General features: G+C 38.5%; 1 protein-coding gene across 1 annotated transcript in view; it reads left to right on the plus strand.

Moving 5' to 3' along the window:
- The window catches only part of igf2r (insulin-like growth factor 2 receptor), a 42,420-nt gene that overhangs the window by 18,338 nt on the left and 2,869 nt on the right, over window positions 1–21,213 (plus strand). The window contains exons 19-50 of the mRNA XM_067481358.1: window positions 417–587; window positions 668–760; window positions 864–965; window positions 1,711–1,873; window positions 2,036–2,212; window positions 2,362–2,508; window positions 3,232–3,410; window positions 3,842–3,929; window positions 4,452–4,661; window positions 4,779–4,909; window positions 5,452–5,555; window positions 5,694–5,827; window positions 6,363–6,559; window positions 7,520–7,646; window positions 7,814–7,942; window positions 8,834–8,993; window positions 9,447–9,555; window positions 10,274–10,355; window positions 10,490–10,623; window positions 11,003–11,152; window positions 11,333–11,491; window positions 11,872–12,082; window positions 12,374–12,526; window positions 17,129–17,363; window positions 17,522–17,658; window positions 17,844–17,961; window positions 18,763–18,909; window positions 19,329–19,513; window positions 20,014–20,200; window positions 20,298–20,441; window positions 20,533–20,602; window positions 20,837–21,121. Coding sequence (XP_067337459.1) covers window positions 417–587; window positions 668–760; window positions 864–965; window positions 1,711–1,873; window positions 2,036–2,212; window positions 2,362–2,508; window positions 3,232–3,410; window positions 3,842–3,929; window positions 4,452–4,661; window positions 4,779–4,909; window positions 5,452–5,555; window positions 5,694–5,827; window positions 6,363–6,559; window positions 7,520–7,646; window positions 7,814–7,942; window positions 8,834–8,993; window positions 9,447–9,555; window positions 10,274–10,355; window positions 10,490–10,623; window positions 11,003–11,152; window positions 11,333–11,491; window positions 11,872–12,082; window positions 12,374–12,526; window positions 17,129–17,363; window positions 17,522–17,658; window positions 17,844–17,961; window positions 18,763–18,909; window positions 19,329–19,513; window positions 20,014–20,200; window positions 20,298–20,441; window positions 20,533–20,602; window positions 20,837–21,121 — 4,818 coding nt within the window. The remainder of the gene's footprint in view (window positions 1–416; window positions 588–667; window positions 761–863; window positions 966–1,710; window positions 1,874–2,035; window positions 2,213–2,361; window positions 2,509–3,231; window positions 3,411–3,841; window positions 3,930–4,451; window positions 4,662–4,778; window positions 4,910–5,451; window positions 5,556–5,693; window positions 5,828–6,362; window positions 6,560–7,519; window positions 7,647–7,813; window positions 7,943–8,833; window positions 8,994–9,446; window positions 9,556–10,273; window positions 10,356–10,489; window positions 10,624–11,002; window positions 11,153–11,332; window positions 11,492–11,871; window positions 12,083–12,373; window positions 12,527–17,128; window positions 17,364–17,521; window positions 17,659–17,843; window positions 17,962–18,762; window positions 18,910–19,328; window positions 19,514–20,013; window positions 20,201–20,297; window positions 20,442–20,532; window positions 20,603–20,836; window positions 21,122–21,213) is intronic.

Consider the following 21,213-nt stretch of genomic DNA (forward strand, 5'->3'; position numbering starts at 1 on the left):
ATTTTTGCATGTGCGACATTTAGGGTCACAATGAGTGGAGACTGATATAATTCAGAAATGACAAAGTGAGATCTGACTAATACCAACAATTGCATTGTTGGTGCAGTGTAGTGCTGGAACATGCCAAAAAAACATTTTAAGATATAAGATCATTTTTACAGAAAACATAAACTGCACATTTTACAATAGCAGAATATATATATTTGCCAAACAAGGCAGACAGGCCTAGCAGCAGGGTAACTTCCATTTAGGAGCTTTTCATAAAAACCAAGTGTATGAAGATCAAAAAACACAATTTAAGTGCACAAAATCCTCTTATGTGCTGCTTTGTTCAGCCATTTTTATAATTATGTGATTAGTGTAAACAAACAGTAAATGCAGCGAATAAGTAACTTTTGACATTTTTCTCTCCTCAGGGCTCAGAATATGTATCAGTTAGTAACATGGGCGTCTCAAAGAGAGGCCCCATAATAGAGCAACGTAACCGGCTTCTGCTGGAGTTCACGGACGGCTCCATCTGCACAGCAGACGGACAAAATTACAAATCCACAACGCGCATCCACCTACTTTGCCCCAGTGGAATGGTGGTAAGTGAATACAGTTTAGATGTGAGCTGCTCATTTTGCATGTGTCTGAGGTGTAATTCTGTGTGTCCCACGCTGTTCAGTCCACGGGCCCACAGTTCCTCATGTACCAGAACTGCACGGCCAACTTCCAATGGGAGACCAGAGCTGCTTGTGCCATCACCACCCAGAATACTGTGAGTGCACTCATATGACAACACATTCGCACTCGTTTAATCAGCATTCATATTGCTGAGTGGTGAGAATATTTTAAAATGTCTTGATGTCTGTATGTCTTAGAGCTGTGCTGTGGTGGACCCCAACACTGGCTTTAAGTTCAACCTTCAGCTTTTGGCCTCAAAGGCCGGATACAGCACATCTGGGAATGGCAAGAAATTTCTGGTGAGACAGATCTGAAGTTTTATTGGAATGTTTTTATGTTCACACAGGATTTCAATTTCTTTTTTGTTCTATAATTGACAAGTGCACTTATGTATGATAGGACATATACACCGATTTATTTATTGCAATTTAATGCAATAAAAAATACTGGCTTTGCCATGAACTTAGAAGGTTACAATGTCTCGGTTTTTAGGTTGAAACTGTAAGAAAAGTGATATTTCTATTATGTGTTTATTATTGATGTCAGAGTGGGTAGTAGATTCATAGTCGAGTGCATCATAAGAGGTGGTTCTAAAGTTTTGGCCCCTTCTGTCATTTCTTTCTCTCTATCTAGATATCTATACATGTGTATATATAGAGAGAAGTGTGTGTATACGTAATAAATGCAATTTTCGCCGCTAATATTTTGTGCACAATATTTTGTACTAAAGTAATTGCAGATCATTTCATACAAATGAGCTGAAGTTGATAAGCTTGTATAGTACCTGGTTAATATAATATAAAACCAAGGCAAAGCAGTAAATACTTTTATTACTATAAATATAAATATACTATATTTCCCCCTATAATTATTATTATAATAATACAAATAGTCTCAGATTAAATGTCTTTTGATTGGACAGTCTTAACAAAAAAGATGTTTGTGGCTTTAGTTGCTTTTCTCAACTTTAGATAGTTACCAACTGAGTTACATCTATATTAATGTGTATATAATTGGATCTCACCGAAACCTTCCACCGTGCAGGTAAATATTTGCTCAGATTTAGCCGAATGTGGATCTGGAATGGCTGGATGTGTGCTGGAGGATGGGCGTCCCTCTAGCCCAGTGGGGGAGGAGAAGACTGTGCAGTACTCCTCTAATGGCGTCCTTAAGTTAACGTATAAGGGACCTCTGGACAGTCCTACAGGTAATACAGACAAAACATTTTAGTGGTGTCTGAGCTAAAACTTCACAGACTAGGACCATTCAATAGGTTTCTTCAAAATTCTGATGATTTTAATTTTTCTTTTATTATAATAATTTATTAGAACTTATACATTTCTTTAACTGAAAATTTCTCTTTTATTAGCAACTCGGGACACCTTCACCATTAATTTTGTGTGTGATCAAAGATCTTACCCTGGTTCACTAAATCTTGTGCGAGAGGACATTAGCACTCTACCCAACCACGTGGTCCACGACGTCCTCTTTAATTTCCGCACTGCTTTGGCCTGCTCCCCTGCACCAGTTGACTGCGAGTTCAGTGGTATGAAAACGCGCACGCACGCACACACAAATGTTAGGGGAAAGTATACTGTCAAGTATCTGCAGGATAAACAACACAGTCAGAAAGTTTTAAAGCCTGAGCCAACACCTCTTACTTTTTCTTTTTCTGGTGTTTGCCGGTATGTCTAGATAACCATGGTAATAAGTATGACCTGAGTCACCTGATCCGGAATGTAGATGACGCGCCATGGATCGCCATGGATACGGATTCGGGCAAATCGCGCATCTTTTATATCAACGTCTGCAAGCCCCTCCCACCATTGGACAACTGCCAAGGTCGGTTTGCACATCCATGTTTCTTCAGCCAGCTTATTTATGGAGAATTAAAAAACAATGACATAAATGCATAAATTAAATGCTAATTAATGATTACTCTTCATAAAGTTATCATTTCATCATTTTACGAATTGTCCTGACAAGGTCCTGAATTCCAAACCCACACTATTTAAAAAGTAACAAAATGAGTTGTTTTAGGTTTTTAGTGTGAGTTGAGGAATCTGCTAATCTGTCAAGAAAATTAATGGGCATTTGTATTTGAAGCCACACCCCGAACAATGGCCAATCTCTGCTTGTCAAAAAAACAGATTTGTTGCTTTTTGTTTATCAGATATGCTAGTATGGTTTTTGGATTTGTACATCTAGTCAGATTAAACAAAGAATGTAAGGACTTCCCAGAGTCGAATCACTTTAGATGCTGGGACGTTTTTCTTACTGCTTCATTGACAGTTCATTAATTAAATCATTAATAATAATCATCAGGCTAATTATTGTACCAATGTATGCAGTTTTGGCTGCAGTGATCATCACCTTTAGTCATTTTTACCTACACTCTTCATACATAATGGAACCAAATATATGTTCCACTTTGACTACTTGTGTCTTGTTTTTCACATTGTTGTAGGAATCATGATAGGAACAATTCTGCAGAACAACAGAATCCAAAGAAGTTAAGAGTTTCCTGTCAGACTGTAGTTACATGTGTTATTTCCCTTTCTGTAGCGGGACCTTTGGGTGCTTGTGGTTTGATTGATGGGAAGAGTTACAACCTTGGGTACATCCAGTCCACCCCTCAGGTAGCGGAGGGTGGCTCCATCAGTATTGTGTATCAGAACGGAGACCCATGCGGTCAGACATCCCACTACTCAACACGCATCATCTTAGAGTGTGATGACAACCCAGTAAGTATTAAAGCTTCTTTGTGAGGAACAGCACCAGCAGTGTGGCTTCCACAAGAGTTTTGGAAGTTACCATAAATGTCAGACTATGAAAATTAGATTATCCGGGGACTCAGTGATGGTGCCTTCGTGCTGGCAGTGTTCACAAACGCTGAGCAGTGATTATTACAGGCAACACAGCAGGCACATCTGTGCAGCAAAATGTCAAGTCCAAGACTTAGTTCAGTTATAGTCTCTGATATAAAAGTCGGTGTTGGTTAGTTACACTTCTTCTTAGCTTATTATTTGGAATCTATTTAGAGACCAACTAAAACCAGGGGCTTTTGCCCAGTCATGTTAAGAAATGCAACAATTTGTACAGATCCCAACTAACCAGAGGGATCACTAATAATCTTTCATTATTTTTTTTTTTGTGTGTGTTTCTACTTTTCTAGGGCTCCCCAATGTTTGACCGTACAGATGGTTGTGAATACGTCTTTATTTGGAGGACATCTGAGGCCTGCCCTGTCAAGAAGTCTCAAGGTAAAAACTTTGTGACAAAGTGATGAGGAACAGCAATATGTTACTGGATGAATTCTGCAGAAAGCAAAGACATTTGAAGTGTGGATTTGGCCTAGATACTGTGATCAAAACTACTTTGGTGTTAATGTTGATGCAATCAAAGTGAAAACCTCTTAGAGTTACAGTGTGCAGCTTAAGTAAGTGCTAACGAATGACAGGCAGTCAGTCCTTTCTGCGCTGCCCAGCCCACCGTCTCCCTGCTCTGAAACGGCTTTACTTCGCTTGTTTCACTCCACCACACTCTGCACAGGTCTTCAGTCAGTCATAAATTACAAAAAAGAATCAAGACGACTCCTCCACAGGGAGTGTGGCAGCATACTTTTTGGGGAAAATGTTGCACACTATAACTTTAACTGCATTGTATCAGATGATTAATTAAGTTTTAAAACTGTTATCCCCACCAATATGGATAAAGCCAAGTTGAAGGACAGGTTTGAATATGTGCCTGCTGTGTCATTGTAAAAACTTTTAAAAACCTCCCAGGTGATGACTGTCGGGTTCGTGACCCCAGCAGCGGTTACGAGTTCAACCTGAGCTCTCTTAAGGGAAAGGATTACTCAGTCAGGAATGGCAAGTACATCTACCACCTGTCAGTCTGCGACGGGCTCAGGAAAGGCGTTTGCACCCACAAAGACACTGGTTCAGACTCTGTCTCCTCCTGCCAGGCAGATGGAGAAAAACACAAAATCGCAGGTAGAGAATCTGTTGGATATACTGATCTTTGGTTTTCTATTTCTGTTATTATTCTTGCAATTTTGTCGCGCGTGTGTTTGTTTCTCTGTTTTCACACATGCATCTATTCATGCACAGGAATGGCTAACCAGATTTTGAGCTATGTGGGAGACCAGCTCATCCTGAACTACACCAATGGAGAGACCTGTCATAAAATATACCAAAGATCCACAGAGATTTACTTCACCTGCCACCCTGACAGACATCCTGTGAGTTTTACGCATACAAAGATTTTCACTACAATACATCAAATTGATTTGAATCTAGTATGAAAAGGCTTCCAGAATATTCCCGCTTCAGTACTCTGCAAGTGAAAGTCAGTAAGTGGTTGTCTTGTTCGCTGTAATATTTAAAACGGAAAATATACATTTTAGTAAACCCTAACCTTAGTGTTCTTGTCATTATAAATTTTATTTGTGCACCAGAGCTGTTGAGGATGATTATAGGTGATTAGTTAAGCCTCACATTTGAACCACATTTACATCACATACACCGTCTCTGGATAACATGCCGAGAGTTTATTAAGATAGCTCACGTGAAAAGTTACCGCTCACCGGGAGCAACTAAGTTGGGGTTCAGTGTCTCGCTGAAGGACACTTCAACATATGACCGGAGGAACCGGGGATTGAACCAACAACTGTGAGATTGGTGGACAAGAAGGGTCCCTTCTTGTAGAAGTTTATGTAAAGCACAGGAATACAGCTCTCTAATGATGGTGACTTGTCGTGTTTTCATTACTTCACTTGTTAAGGGAGCACCAGAGTTCATCAACGAGACTTCAGACTGTACCTACCTGTTCAGCTGGCCTACAGCACTGGCCTGCATCCCAGTCCAAACCACCAGCTGCTCCTACAAGTAACTATCATCATTTTTACTTTCTTCCACCTATTGGCCTGCTACCACCAAGATAAAATGAGTCACATACAGGGCAGACTAAACATTTTCTACTAGATTTGAAAGTCTTCACTCTGCATTGGTCTCCTCTTTCCTCAGTGATGGTCACGGCCAATCATATGACCTCTCCCCTCTGGCTATGAACTCACGCAACTGGCAGGTGGAGCCCTCTACTGCGGACACAAAGAAAACATTTTACATCAATGTCTGCAGGTCGCTGGTGCAGCAGGGAGGTCAGCGTTAAAGCATTTTTAACTTTTTTCTTTAGTAAAGCATAGAATAAGAGTATAACATCTAATAGAAGTTTTTTATCCTCTCTGTGCCAAGCGATGAGGATGTTTCTCGATTGTCTGTGTCCAGAAATTACCTTTATTTTACTTTAGCAATTGTTTTCACCTGTATTCAAGTAGCGTTGAGTTACTGTTGATGCTAAATACTTGATACTAAACGTTTATATTAAAAGCTTTTCACCTCCGAACTAGTGAAATTCAAAATTTATTTTGAAGAAGTTATAGCAGATAAGACATGGAAATAATCTGAAGTTTGGTCAGCAGGTCAGGTTTTAAAAATGCAGGAAGAAAAGATACAAGCAGAAACTACCATGATCTAAAAAAAAAAACTGCAGCTGACAAATTTCCTTTGGTTATCGCTATGATTTAACATGTCACTGTATTTTGTGTCTGTAATCATTTTAAATGTGCATTCTACAAAATAAATTTAATAAAAATCCAGTTTGAAAAAATAATTTGACCCCCTCTCTACTACTAGGTTCATGGAAGTGTCCCTCCAGTGCTGCGTCCTGTCTGAAGGTTGGAGATGATTATGTGAGCTTGGGTCAGGTGACGTCTGGTCCCACATGGGAGGGAAACGTCCTGAAACTGCAGTACACAAGCGGCCAAGCCTGTCCTGATGGAAACCGCAACAGGAGCAGCATCATCCGCTTCAAATGTGACAAAGACAGAGTGGTGAGGAAAACCTTCCATAACTTATGCTATAAGATTGGGTTGGAGCAATGCATAACTATTTTTTGTAGTATGAATCTTAGTTTGTATGACTCGCCAAGTAAAATAATGTACTTATTTTTGGTATTTTTTTTCTTTTGTGTTCATCTGTACTGAAAATATGAATCTTTAGATTTTAATATCCTCTAACAGTTTATCAGTATATTTTTTATTTTAAACTGACAGTTATTTATATTTAGCAAAAGGTTTGACAAGTATTCACTTAAAATTCCGGATAACAACATAAGGAACATATACATTTCTTAATTATATTAATAGTTTTTTTTTTTTAATGACCGCTGTTATTTTATATTAAAATGGCCACATTATAGACTAAGCTAAATCCAGTCAACTAAGCTTTTCTGAATTTTATATATTTGCGTGAGGTTTTATTGTTAATTATAATTATTCACAAAAAATCCAAACATGGAAATTTGTTTATAAAATGGCAAAAAAAAGGCTTATTCCCAGTTTTATGGTCTAAAACCCACCTGCAGTGCATTTATGAACCACCAGGGGGCCTTGGAGCACAAAGCAGAACAGACTTACAAGTCTGAGTGATAAGACTTCATCCCTTTGTTTTGATTTTCATTTGCGATTTTTTTTTTTTTCCCTTTTCTTTCTTTTTTTTACCTATTTCAAATGAACGAATTTGCACACACATGCTTCAAAACGTAACTACCGAACCAAGTGGAGCTGATTTGTTTTTTTATTTAATGTATTTTTTTTATTTGAAACATTTCCCCTCTGTTAGCATTTTCTTTAGTTAAGAATGTTTATACACCAAGACATTTTTTGCAAGGACATGTTTAACACTTGGAACAGATGTTGCTCTAATATATCTAATATTATTTCTACTCAAACATGCCTCATGTTTTTGTGAATAAAAAAAACATTGAAAATGTGTTTCTAACCCACATCCAGGATTCCCGGCCTACTCTGATCTCTAACATAGAGGACTGTGTGTACAACTTCCTGTGGTTAACAGCTGCTGCCTGCCCTCTAAACAGCACCCAGCATGACGACTGCAGGGTCACCAACCCCGCTACAGGTTGGACACTCAAAACACCTGTAGTTCTGTTTTTTTACTGTCTGTGAGAAACCAGACTAAAAGTGAAAAAAACATTTGTGATAATGTATTTATGTGTGACAATCCACATGAATACAGCAGCATTTGTATTTCCCTAAAATGAGGCTTGTTGATGTTTTGTCACCCAGGACATTTGTTTGACCTGAACACCCTGACAAAGGAAGGTGGTTACACAGTGTATGACCATGAAGACAGCAGTAAGATGTTCCGCTTAAACATCTGCGGGACTGTGGATGCTGGATGTAGCTCGGACACAGGTATGTGCATGTTCCCCAATTTATCGTTCAGCTGTTTTGTTATTAAATCATCAGTTTATAGAGCAAACACCCCTTCTTGTTAATTTTGCTCAAAAAGAAAGGAAAATGGAATTTGAATTATATTGTTGAAGACACAATAAAAGAGAGTCTGCTCCCAAGAGAAGCTTTGCAGGTGTGACACATGTGATCCCTATTCAACAGCTCTAATAGCTCTTTCTATGCGGAACAGCTAAAATGGAGTGATAGACAGGTTTCCCCCCAGTTCTCTCCTGTCGACCCCTCGCATTTGGATAAGTTGCGTAACACAATGAACATGCTTAACCACCGTTTAACTGCTGCACAAATAAACTCGGGTTACATAATAAGAATTTTGGAATCCCTGTACCTTTCACATTATTGTTTTACCAAGTGTGTAGTACTGTAAATTGGACAGCTCTCAAAGAAGACTTATCTTCAGCAACATCTGAATTTGTATTCACAATAATGGGACTGTTTAGAGATGTTTTGTTTCCATCAAAACACACAGGAATGAACTAATGGGATGCATGTGCCAGATATTTCTTCATTGAAATGTGCAGCCGTTTGAGAAGATGACAAAAATGTTCAACGTTTGCAAAGTTTCGAATGTTAATGTAAAAATTAATAATTAAAAAGTTAATTCTGCATTCTCAGCTTTATGTCAGTTTAATCATTTGCTGCTCGGCCAAAATTTTAACGTGACCTAAAACTTTGATATCATTCCGAGGTGTGTGGGAAATGGATACACAGCTGTTAGGAGATTATGACAAAATAATACTCAGAGAAAACAACATAATGTAATTTTAAAACACCCTATTTAGGTACTGAAACCGTGAAGCCACTGTTTAATTTCTACATGCATTTGTGTTGTAGCTGTGTGTATTAAGGACACCACCACAGCTGTGAGTGGTGGACGGATGAGCAAAAAACTCTCATACAAGGATCATGTGGTAGAGCTGATGTATGAGGGTGGAAGTCCCTGCCCAGCAAACCCCAAGCTCCAACACAACACCATCATCCACTTCATCTGCAGGTACTGCTACTGTGTTTACTTTGTCACTACATTTGTGTATGAAATGAGTGTGCGGTTTTTAAAAATACGTAACTGTCTAATTATTTAATACAGTGCAGCTTTTATAGAAAGTTGAACAAAAACACCCGTATTTTTTTTCGTGTTCAGACAACTGTAAACACTGTTGCAGAACATTTTCAAACCCGTGAATGCAAAGCTGCAAATCACTTTAGCCAAATCTGCTTTTTGATAACAGTTCAAACATGTTACAGGAGATTCATTGTCCTTGTCTCTATATACTCAATGGCTTTGTGTCCTCTTGCTTTCGGAGGGCTGCAAAGTCTTGAGATCTTTTTTTGAATGTTATCAGCAATGTGCAGTAGGCTGATGGTTTGCAAACAAAAACGTATGTCTTCATGTTACCAGTAAACCGTATTTAGCTCTGCTCTGAATATTTATATTGTGTTTCTATAGGCCGCCAAACATGGGCACAGCACCCTCAGAGCCAGTCCTCATCGATTCAGATGCCAATACCTGCACACACTTTTTATCCTTCCACACACCCCTGCTCTGTGAAGAGCCTGTAAGTATGTCCCCATAATAGCAATACCAGAGTAGACATGGACTTTAGAGTCCCGGAAGATGGGGACATTGTGTTGTTAAGGGATGGATTCTGTACCTTAATATTAACCCATGCAACTTATGGTTATCTATGTGACAAACTTGTTGACAACAGTAGAAAAGCCTGCAAAATAAAAGCATCTAAACAGTCATACAAATGTTATTATCAGCGCCTTTGTTGTGGATATATTGACTTTTTGCAACAGCAGGAAAAAAAATGTAGGCTACTGTAAAGAAGTGCAACTTTTACATTAACAAGTTATTTCGATACATTCACATGGATAATGTGGTGCATTCCTTCACAAATGATCACTAAATTGGCTGTTTCACAGAGCAAATTGAATTTCAGTTGACCGACTACAATCAGCTTTTAGAGACTTCTCAAGGATAATAAGAGGAGACTGGAATGCAGCATTTATCAGCGAAGGAGTGTGAGATTGTCTTAGGCTCACTTAAATGCACATAGGCTCAAAATTAATCTTAAAACTCAGGTGCATATAGAAGACCAAGTATCAGAAGGAGATGTCAAAGAGAATATGACACTATAACAATGTTTGAATTCCTTTTCTTTGGGTCTATTAAGGATACAAAGTATTTCTGTGTGTGTGCTCTGACCAACAGCCCGGTTCTTATCTTTTTTTTATTATTATAATTTATTTATTTATTTATTTATATTTCAGGTCAAGTGTTCAGTACAGAACAACACAGCTCTTATAGATCTGACTCCTCTGATTCATATCAATGGATACTACACAGCAACGGGTTAGTGAGCCAAGGTTTCACTCCTGAACACACTCGTACAGATGCCGCATCTTTAGTTTTCACCATGCTGTTGCAGTTCTAAACCAATTCACAACATAACAGAGAGCATTGTAGAAATGTTTTTGTTTTTTTAGATGATGAAGTGGACCAAAGTGATGGATCACCAGACTTCTACATCAATGTCTGTCTACCTCTAAACCCCATCCCCGGGGTCACCTGTCCCTCCGGAGCTGCTGTCTGCATGGATCCTGATAATGGACCACCAGTGGTGAGACACACTCACTCATCTTCACTTTTACACTATGTACAAACAGGGTAGAAAAACTGTTCACAATTATGTAGTTTGATGCCAAAGCACCAACATTGGACTGAGAATTCCTGGGCTTTTATATAGCTTGAATATTTGATCCACCTTTCTGTGCCTACTCCTCCCTTTCCCCTCATTCCTTATGCTCTTCAAATTCTGAATACTGCAAATTGTGCTAATCTGATTTCAGTCATTGGTTAGGAGGGTGAGACTCGCTAAAATATGTCTTCAAAGTGAATGTCTGCGCTGCTGTGAAAAATGGTTTCTGTTAAACGTTGGAGGCAAATCATGACGGTTGAATGTGCTTTTGGTTTATTGTCTGAGTTTTCTTTTCTTTAAGGATATTGGAAGGACTACAAGTGGTCCTGAGATCAACAGTGCAACAGGTGACATTTCCATCACCTACTACAGCTCCACTAAGTGTGCGTCTGATCCTGCACAGAACTACAGTTCAACCATTATGTTTACCTGCCAGAGAGGCATCGAGTTGGTCAGTTAGCACTTTTATGTCTTTACATTATAACAACATTTACACACACACACATTATATACTGCATCCTTAACAAGCTGTGGGTTTCATTCATCCGATTAACGTACCTCGGAACATTTATAGGAGATCAACATTTCATCGGGCTTTATTTTTGAACAAATCCTTCGTGTCTTTATCCAGGGCTCTCCACAAATGCTGAAGCAGCAGGGGTGTGTCTATTTGTTTGAGTGGGCAACTCCTGTTGTTTGTTCAGATGCCACCCACACCAATGGCTGCAAGCTCACAGACTCCCAGCTCCAATTCACCTTTGACCTGACAACCCTCTCTGGTGAAGTCCAGGTGAGATCCATTTATATTCATTTATATAATGTATCATGTATAAACATTAGATAAATTCAGATTAATTTAACAAATTTAGTGCTGGGTCCATGTAGGATAAATAACTTGGACCCTAGTTCACCAGATAAATGCATTTAACTTGGACAAAAATGGACAAACCTTTCTTACAGAGGAGCATGTATTCAGATCCCTGTAGAAAGTTTGAGGTTCAGCCAGCACAGTCTGCTGTGGGAAACACTGTAGCTTTTTTATTTTCTATCCATGCATAGGTCAGGGGATTGTTAAAATCCTGTTGTTGGTGTATTTTCCCCTAAACAGACGGTGCCTCTGAATTAGGAATTAAGTCATGCCTTTTTTTTTTTTTCTTTTTTTTTTTTTAGGTACCGGGGTCATCCAGCACCTACTACATCAACGTGTGCAACTCCGTAGCAGAACCAGTCTGTAAGAAGAGTGCAGTTTGCCAGGTGTCGGGTTCGGGTTCAGACAAGATGGCTTTGTCATTTGGCATTAGAGAGGCCATGACAATGGACTTCAAACATGAAGAGCAGGCTGTACTGATGCACTATGGTGGGGGAGACACCTGTCCACCAGGTATGTCAAATTGTTTGTCCACAATATTTCCCAACTCCTCAAATGTTTGAATATGCTTCAAAGATGATGTTTTAAGGTAGAAACAAGACAACTTATGCGCACATTAAAACACCCAAGGACAAGAATTGTATGCCATAGAAGTGGAAACGTTTCCTATTTACCTCAATCTAATATTTTCTTGAGATTTGTAGGTTAAAATAAAGCTCAATCATTTGATAAAATTATTTATTTAATATTTTTTTAAGCAATTGAACAAATTGTTTTGGCTTTTTGTTTTTTTTTTTTTTCTAGTTACAACTAAGAGTGAGCAGTGTGTGTTCCCCTTCATTTACATGAAGAAATCATATACCGACTGCACCACTGATGGAAGGACAGATGGCAGGAAGTGGTGTGCCACCACGGCCAACTTTGACACGGACAGGATGTGGGGATTCTGCATTGAAGGTAAAAGCTTTTTCCTAGAAAGGATGATTCAGCACATAAAGACAGAGAGAGGGGGCCATTGCCAGTTTTATCAAAAAGTTGTTGAACCACTTTATAAATAGATGAAAAGACGTTTATCGTATCATTAGAGCAGCCAATGGTTTACATTTATTAAAGTAAGTTCTGAAAATTTAGTACCTTGAAAATTTGCAGTGTTGTCAAATACCACATCTTTCATTTTGTCAAATTTTAGGCTGTTGTTGTGTTGTAATGGACTTTGAAGCAGGTAGTGTAGGAACATAGATCTAAAATGCTCCCAAGATTTTTGGGATTTCATACTACTTTTGTACACTGTTAAAAAAAAAAAAAACATTAACAACAACGTAAAAATATGGTCAAAAGTCTGGCAGCGTCACATGTCGAAGTGTCCTTGAGCAAGACGCTGAACCCCAACTTAGTTCCTCCCAGCTGCATTGCAGCTCCCGTGTGTGTGTGTGTGTGTGTGTGTGTGTGTGTGTGTGTGAATGGGTGAATAAGAGGCAGTGTAAACTGCTTTGAGTGCCAATACGTAGAAAAGCGCTATATAAGTGCAGAACATTTACCATTTACAAATCCAATTGGCAGGACGAGGCACATGGAGCATGTTTTAGCTCTGCTCCTATCGAAATGAGACAAAGTAGAGCGTAAACACAGAGGATGACCAGATGTAATCCCACTGCACAGTTTGCCATTTTGATTAAATCCCCAAATTGCTAACGGAGTAAACTTCAGAAACAATGGCCTTTAATACCTGCAGCAACTGATCCTATACAAATGGTGACTTTGATAGAAAAGCAGGCTAATGTTGATGAACCAATCTCGAAGTGGAATGGGGGGGTAGACTGCCGTTCAGATGATGTCATGTGTGCTGAAGCACCAGATAATTTATAAGCCGGGGTCGATACAAATAATAATTTCATTAATCTGAAAATCGCTGTTTCTCCAGTCTTATTTACTACATTCATCTTTACTAAGTAAAGTTGGTAAGAATTTCACACAGGTTCACTTCATTTGGGATTTCTGACAACACAGGCTCAAAATTAGACCTATGGGATCAGAACTACACATCCACTCACTCAGATTATTAATAATGTGGTGCTGAAAGGTCCTAAATGTCTTTGAATTTGGTAAGTCCAAGACCTCTTAACTTCCTGTTAGTGGTCTTTTCTGCGTACATAATGAGGACGTGTTGGAAAGCACTCACTGAACTGACCAACACTATACAGTAGGCAGAATCCAAGATCATCAGTTCAAATAATTGTACTTGGATACAAGCTGTTGAGAGGTGTAGCCACTTTCCAAGTGGGAGAAGAAGACTGGTTTGGATGCTCAGGAACATCCAACCCTCACAGTACAGGTCTGCACTGTAGTGGTAGCATCATGTTCTCAACCTGTTTTGCTGCCAATGGACCCAGTGCATTGCAGCATAGTAGATGAAATAAAGAAGGAGGAATACTCTGAATTCTTCAACATGACTTCAAACCCCAACTAAATAAAAACAGTTTCAGTGTTTTTTTATTAATTCAAGTAGTTTGTTCAAATATATAAATTAAAGCCCAATATTCCATGATAAACTTCTGTTTGCAACTGTAGACTGGAACAACTACTTACCAAATCAGACGCCTTTTTCCTCTCATCTCTGAAGTAAGATGAGTTGACAGATAAGTCAACGTGTGGCTGATCCACCAATGGCATCGTAATCTGTGGATAAAAACAGGAGTCACTCTAATGTGAGAATCACTGAATTTTCATAGCTTTGTCATCATTACAACATTACAAACACAGATCATCCATAATAAAATGTGCTGAAGGTCCACAATGCTCACAGGTACTCAGTGCTCGTTACTTTGTGTTTGGATTAGTTTGGATACTAAGCTAAAACTTACATATTTTAAAATTAAAAGGTCTTGTAACTGTAGCACTTCTCTGGAGTTACAACAGTACTGTAAGCAGATTCTTTGGAGTCGTCTGCACGTGTGTGAGCTTTAGCAAACAATCATGATCGTAAAACAATGATCATAAAAATAAGAACAGGTATAAACAGGACTTTTATTCTTCTCCTAACCTAAACGTCTGAAAGTAAATGTGCTTGTGTGAATGAGAAACTAAAATGTCAGACTCTTCAGACTCCACTGGGTTTGTTAAAGAAAACCTGTTGAAGTTCCCGCAGTAACATGAATATATTAATACCACTGTGTGTTTGCACAAAAACAGTGCCCATAAAAAACTGGCATAACTTGAATTTGTTCCTTTAATTTTGAGTTAATCAAATATTTGTGCCAGAGATGCTCAGTATAAAGACACATTAATATGCAGTACTGTAGGCCTGTATTTGGCGTGAGAAGATCAAATATTTGATTGTATGGTATTTCATAACAAAATAATGACTTTGGCACAACTTATTTCCACAGAGCTACTTTCTTTAAATACTGAAGCTGTTACCTTCTCAGAGGCCTAATGTTTCTGCTAAAACATTCATTTATCAAATTTGCTTTTCAGAATTTTATTTAATTATGTTCTGTTAACAATTCGGACCTGTAACTTAATGTGCAGACTTCATAAACCTCAAAATGCTGCTGCCTTTTACACTTTATTATAATCATTACACTATTTACAATACAGCACAATAAATATATATTCTGAACAGAATCTTTTAGAATCATACTTTTAAGTGTTGCATTGAAACTTTGAGTGTAAAATAAATTTCTCGGTATGTTATTGGTAATATATTATTAACAAAACATAAAAATACATTTATTTAGTACAGTCACAAGTATAGTAGTATTTATAAAAGACACTCTTGCACATATTTTGGAAATTATGTACTTGGAGTGTGAAATTAAGATCATGGTGTATTTTTATTAACAAATCTTGTAAAATATACCAGTGTTGCTGATGAATAAGTTCAGGTGGCTGAGCACTGGCAATATTAATAAAACACAGCCTTGTTTGTTTGGGGTTTTTTTTATATTTCTGGCCATGTTTTTACTAACAAATTATAAAAATATGTTAATGTAGTACAGACACAAACACTGACAATATTAATAAAACACAAATATTTTTGTAATTTTGAGTTTAAAACTATTGTACTGACTATTGTAATAAAACATTAATGTAGTATAATCACGAGCATTAGCGATATTTATAAAATACAACGCGTTTTTTTTTTGTAATCCTACATTTTGAGTGTAAAAGTAACATCATATTGTATTATTACTAACAAAACATTGTTAAAATACATACATGTAGTATACTTTTGCAATATTTTTAAAACCCAGTGCTGCATCTTCTATGTAATTATAAATTTTGACTGTTAAATTAACTTCCTATTGTGTTATTAGTAATAAGTGTGAGAGCTGTCTGATGAGATCCTTTTCTTTATTATTATTATTATTATTATTATTATTATTATTATTATTATTATTATAGCTCGTTTTTCGGTCGGTATCTAGTCCTAAACGTAGGTCCCTTTTAGGACATGGGGGCTATTACTTTTCTCATTAATAACTTTTATACTTTTTATTATATTTCACTTTTTATAAAAAATTTTCCCATAGAAAATGAATGGAAGACACTTCAAATTTTCCTTCAACTTGCCTCTTTTTAACTGCTTCTTGTAGCTTCATAGTTTGACGTAGAAACTTCATTTAAAGTTTATACAGGTCTAGTCCCTTTCAACTTTATGTCTGTATTTACCTTTTCCTTTGTTTCTTGCTACTTCTTTTCACGTTTGTTAATCAACTTGTTACTTTTTCACTTCTTACTTTTTTCTCTACACTTTTAATAGCAACTTTTTACTTTGCTTCTTTGTTTCTTTTAACTTTGAATATTTACCTTTTCCTTTGTTTCTTACTACTTCTTTTCATTTTTGTTGTTTCAACTTGTTACTTTTTCACTTGTTACTTTTTTTACACTTTTAATAGCAACTTTTTACTTTGCTTCTTTTTCTGTTTCTTTTCACTTTAAATATCATCTTTTTACCCATTTACTTCCATTGTTACTTTCTACTTTTTTCTTTTCTTAATTCAACTTTTCTTGGGATTTTGGATTTTTTCCTTTTATTGTCATCTTCTTTCTTTCTCTATTTGCTCGTATTTATCTCTCTTCAGCGTTTGCGGCTTTGAACATGCAAACGCCTCTGCTCCCAGGAGCTTCTGAGCGGTCGGCCTCTACCGGGCGACTTAACAGCTCTCCCACGTAATTTCCTTGGAAATTGCCTTTTCTAGTTTTAAAAAATTGTTGACGTTAAATTTAGTTTGAGTTTTAGTTTGAGTTTTTCCGTGTTTTGTTTTTGTTTTTTACTAAAACCTTGTAAAAATGTGTGTGTGGGCAATTTTTTTTTAATTTTTATTTTTAGTTATTTATTTTTTTATTTATTTTAAGTTTTAATTGTACTACTTAAAAAAGTTGATCATAGGCTTAGGGTGAGGGTTAGGGCTGTTGGCCATATTTTGGTATTAAGGAATTTTACTTTAAATTGATGGCAAAAAAAAGTGTGTTTAAAAATGCAACTAAGCTTTTTAAATTATGAAGAATAAATATTACCTCTCACCCTCAACCTGCTTTGTTTTATTTTTCTTCCAGCCTCTGGTAAACGTCAGTCCTCCATTTTGTTCACCTGTGACCAGTCTGCAGGTCACGGCTCTCCACAGCTGCTGTCAGAGACGGCAGGGTGTTCAGCTACTTTCCAGTGGAAAACCAATGCCATTTGCCCCCCTAGGAAGATGGAGTGTAAGCTGGTGAGCCAGCATCACACCTTTGACCTTCGACCCCTTTCCTCTCTCACAGAGCCGTGGAAATTTAAACACCAAGGAGATTCGTAAGTCTGAATTTAGTAATGTTATTCTTTTAATTCCAATGAAATATGGGATGAAATGAATAAATGTAGTAGTTATTTTACATATTGCATATGGATCAAAGCATGCATCAGTATGATGTGTCCTGAAATCCCCAAAACTGTGTCTTTTACCCCCTTAGATATTACATCAACCTGTGTCAGGGGATCCATGGTGGTTTACCAGATTGTCCAGAAGGAGCAACTGTGTGTCGAAGCACAGCAGCAGGAAAGACCCAGACCCTGGGTCGAGTTTACACTCAGAAAATGAGCTACGCTGGTAAGTAATACAGTCAATGTTTGGTGCTTTGGTGATGATATCAGTTTTTGCATCGCTAAAATTATGCAAAAGTCATTGGAAATACATTTGTATAATAACATGAGTGCATGATGCTATTTTTAACACTGCTGTGTTTTGTTTTTTTTTTTATTCACAAACATTCAGTGCATTTCTTCTTATTGCAGATGGAAAGATCTTTGTTAGCTATTCAGCAGGAGATGATGTCTGTGGTAACGGTGTGAAGGCCAAGACTATAATCCAGCTGAGCTGTGGCTCCACAGTTGGACACCAGACGCTAATTAGGTAAGAGCTTTAATCAAGTTTGTATTGTTTGCTGTTCTAGCAAGAGATACTTGTTTGGAAAAAAAGCCCTGAGATTAAACTGATGCATATAACCAGAATAATCGACGGCCATGACCAAATCACATGAGGCTGTAGAGAAAGAAACTCAACAAAAAGACAGAACATACACAGGAACAGAAGACCACGATAACGCTGAAGGGCAGGAGAATAATTTGCTTTTTTACTACAAAACAAACTACAGTCGGCCGTGTCAAGATCAAGAGCAAACTAGGAGGTAGATGTCTCTGTGTTCAAGTCAACAATCAGATAAAGACTTCACGGGGGGAGAGTGGAGTTACCACAAACCCAGACCCACTGGATAATATCAAAAACAGTCCAGACCTAAATTTGTACAAAGCCCTGACTGTATAAATATTATAACCAATCTACATTGACATTCACTTACTCTTTAACTGAGTTTTTCTAACTGGCAGTTAATTACAGACTACTGTGTTCAAAGGTAAACTTTGACTTGCTAAATCATCATTGAGCTGCATTACATAACATTTATTCAGCAGCAAACAGAAGGTCCCAGTGATAACTTGCTGCAGTCAGTAAACAAGAAATGCTTATGCAGTAAAAGCATTTAATCACACAGAATAATAACATCAAATTTATCTTTATATCTCCGTGCTTTCGTTAATTCCAAACTAGTGTTTGAAAAATAGATTTCAAAGTATTTATGAACTGCTAAATACCAAGTGATATACTTTAACTTGGATCCATGATAATGATGCATGCTAACTCTTTTTGTGTGACCAGTGTCAGTGAGGCGACATGTGAGTTTGTGATTGGCTGGGAGACTCGGTGGGCGTGTGCGGTGAAGCCACTTGAGGTGCTGATGGAGAATGGGACAATACAGATACCTGACACTGGAGTCACCCTCAGCCTGGGAGCACTCTACTTCAGGTAACACGTGGTCCACCTGTGTCCTAACCCTGCTCCCAGTACCCTGCAATGTCATGTGTCAAGTGATGAATAAATGTGTCATTTTTAGTTTAGCAGAGGGAAGAAAAGTAAACCTGACTGTGTGCTCATACATTATAATAGAATGAGAAGCAGAATGAACATAAGAGCAGTGTGAAAACAGCAAGCTGGTGCTTCTTTGTTCCCACTTTGTACGTACACGGCCATTAGAGCAGACGTGCAGTGCTACAAGCTCGTCAGCTCTCCTCTTTGCAGTGTGTTGTAGTGCTACTTTTCAGCCAGGACGAAGTCAGTATGAGCCATCGCAGGTCTTTGTTAGTGGTAGGGCTTTAGCTCTGGCTCAGTGTGTCACAGTCCTTTTTTAAAAAAAATTAAAAATAAAAACCTTCTTTTCTTCTTAGCCACCATCAGTCGTCTGGAGACATCCGTTCCAATGGCGACCGCTACATCTACCACATCCAGTTGTCCGGCATCACCAATAACTCCTTTCCCAGCTGTGTTGGTGCCAACATTTGCCAGGTCAAACTCAACGGATCATACAGGCGCAGGATTGGCTCCTCCAGCAAAGCCAAGTACTACGTTAAAGGTAATTTATATTTGTAGTACCTGGACCCTGGTGTAAGCAGAGTCCTCAGGGCTCAACAGACACCAAAGAAAGGAATGTGAAATTAGCAAACATACAATTTAACTCGTAAAATGACAGTAACGAGTGTAGTTGTCTATACTGAAAGTGCTAATATACAATGAGTAACATGTCAGCTGAAATGTATTAGTGTACTCGATGCTAATTCTTAGTATGTTCTTGTTAACATAATGGAATCATGTTTCCAATTATTACTGCTGTAACATTAGTCTGCTACCTCACGGAGCAGAGTAACACAGCTTGGCAACGTGCAACTTTTAACATGCCGTCATTGTAATTTATACTGAGCCGATCTTTGACAGTTATGCTGAAAGTGATGTTTTTAAGAACTTACAGTGGTTATGGCGTGAAACCCTTTGATTCTAGTTAGTATGTGCACTGCACAATCCCACGCATTCTCTTACCATTAATTCCATGCCCACAACCTCTCTACTTTCCCTCAGGGGGCGACCTGGAAGTGACGGTGCCCTCTGAGTCACAGTGTGGGCGGGAGAAAACCAAAATGGTGTCATCCACCATTATGTTCCACTGTAACCCATCATCAGGCATAGGCATCCCTGAGTTTTGGCTGGAGACAGATGAATGCCAGTATCTCTTCATGTGGCACACGGATGCTGTGTGTGGTCTAACGTGAGTAAAGTCGGTTAAAATACCTGGAATTGAGTTTTTACGTCAGCCACCAATTACATTGTTAATGTGTAAGTCTGCTTCCTACATTGTCTTACAGAACTGTTGATGGACAGCCACACGATGCCGACAACTCGGCAGCTTTTTCTAAGCGGAGCCATGCAGTTGGGTTGCTGTTGAGTGTCCTGCTGGTGGGTCTGTGTGTTAGTCTGCTGGGGCTCTTACTGCACAAAAGAGAGAGGAGGTGAAAACGCAGTCTTTGACTCCATTTTGCTGCATTGTATTTTGAGGGTTTCAAAATAGTTTGACTGTCTCTGCCTCTCTGTGTCTTTCAGGGAGCTAGTCATGCAGAAGGTTGCTGGTTGCTGTAGGAGAGGAAACCAGATCTCCTATAAATATTCCAAGGTACGTTGATCAGATGAATGAATGAATGAATGGAAACTCTCAGCTTTTTAATGATGCAGCATATAATTTAGTAGGACATATATTAGCTTCTTGCGCTGTTGCCTTTGCGATGTGGCATCCACAAAAATAGAACATGTAGGATCACATGCTGCTATCACAGTACATCTGAGTACATCTATCCTGTAAGCAGTGGTTCAACTTGTTGTTTGTGTCAACTTTGTCTTAAATCCTCAGGTCAACATGGACGAAGAAGGGGGTGAAGAGGAGATGGAGTGGCTGATGGAGGAGCTTGAAGTGCCGCCGGCATCCTCTTCTTCAGCCTCCCAGCGGGGCAAGAGTAACCACGCCAACGGTCACATTACGACCAAGCCAGTAAACACCGACGGTCTGCGCTCGTTCTCTCTGGATGAGCAGGACGATGACAGTGAGGACGAGGTGCTGAGCGTCCCAGGGGTGCGAGTGGTCAAATCCTCTGGACTCTCCAGGCAGTCGGTGGCCCATCGCAGTGCCTTCCTACAGGTGTGTACTGTTATTGTGTCATTATTGAATCATTACCAGCATCCAACCCTAACTCTGGTCTGACTCGGGTCTCATGTCGTGTCCAGCTGTCA

Source organism: Channa argus, chromosome 17, assembly GCF_033026475.1.
Source record: "Channa argus isolate prfri chromosome 17, Channa argus male v1.0, whole genome shotgun sequence".
NCBI classification, from domain to species: domain Eukaryota; kingdom Metazoa; phylum Chordata; class Actinopteri; order Anabantiformes; family Channidae; genus Channa; species Channa argus.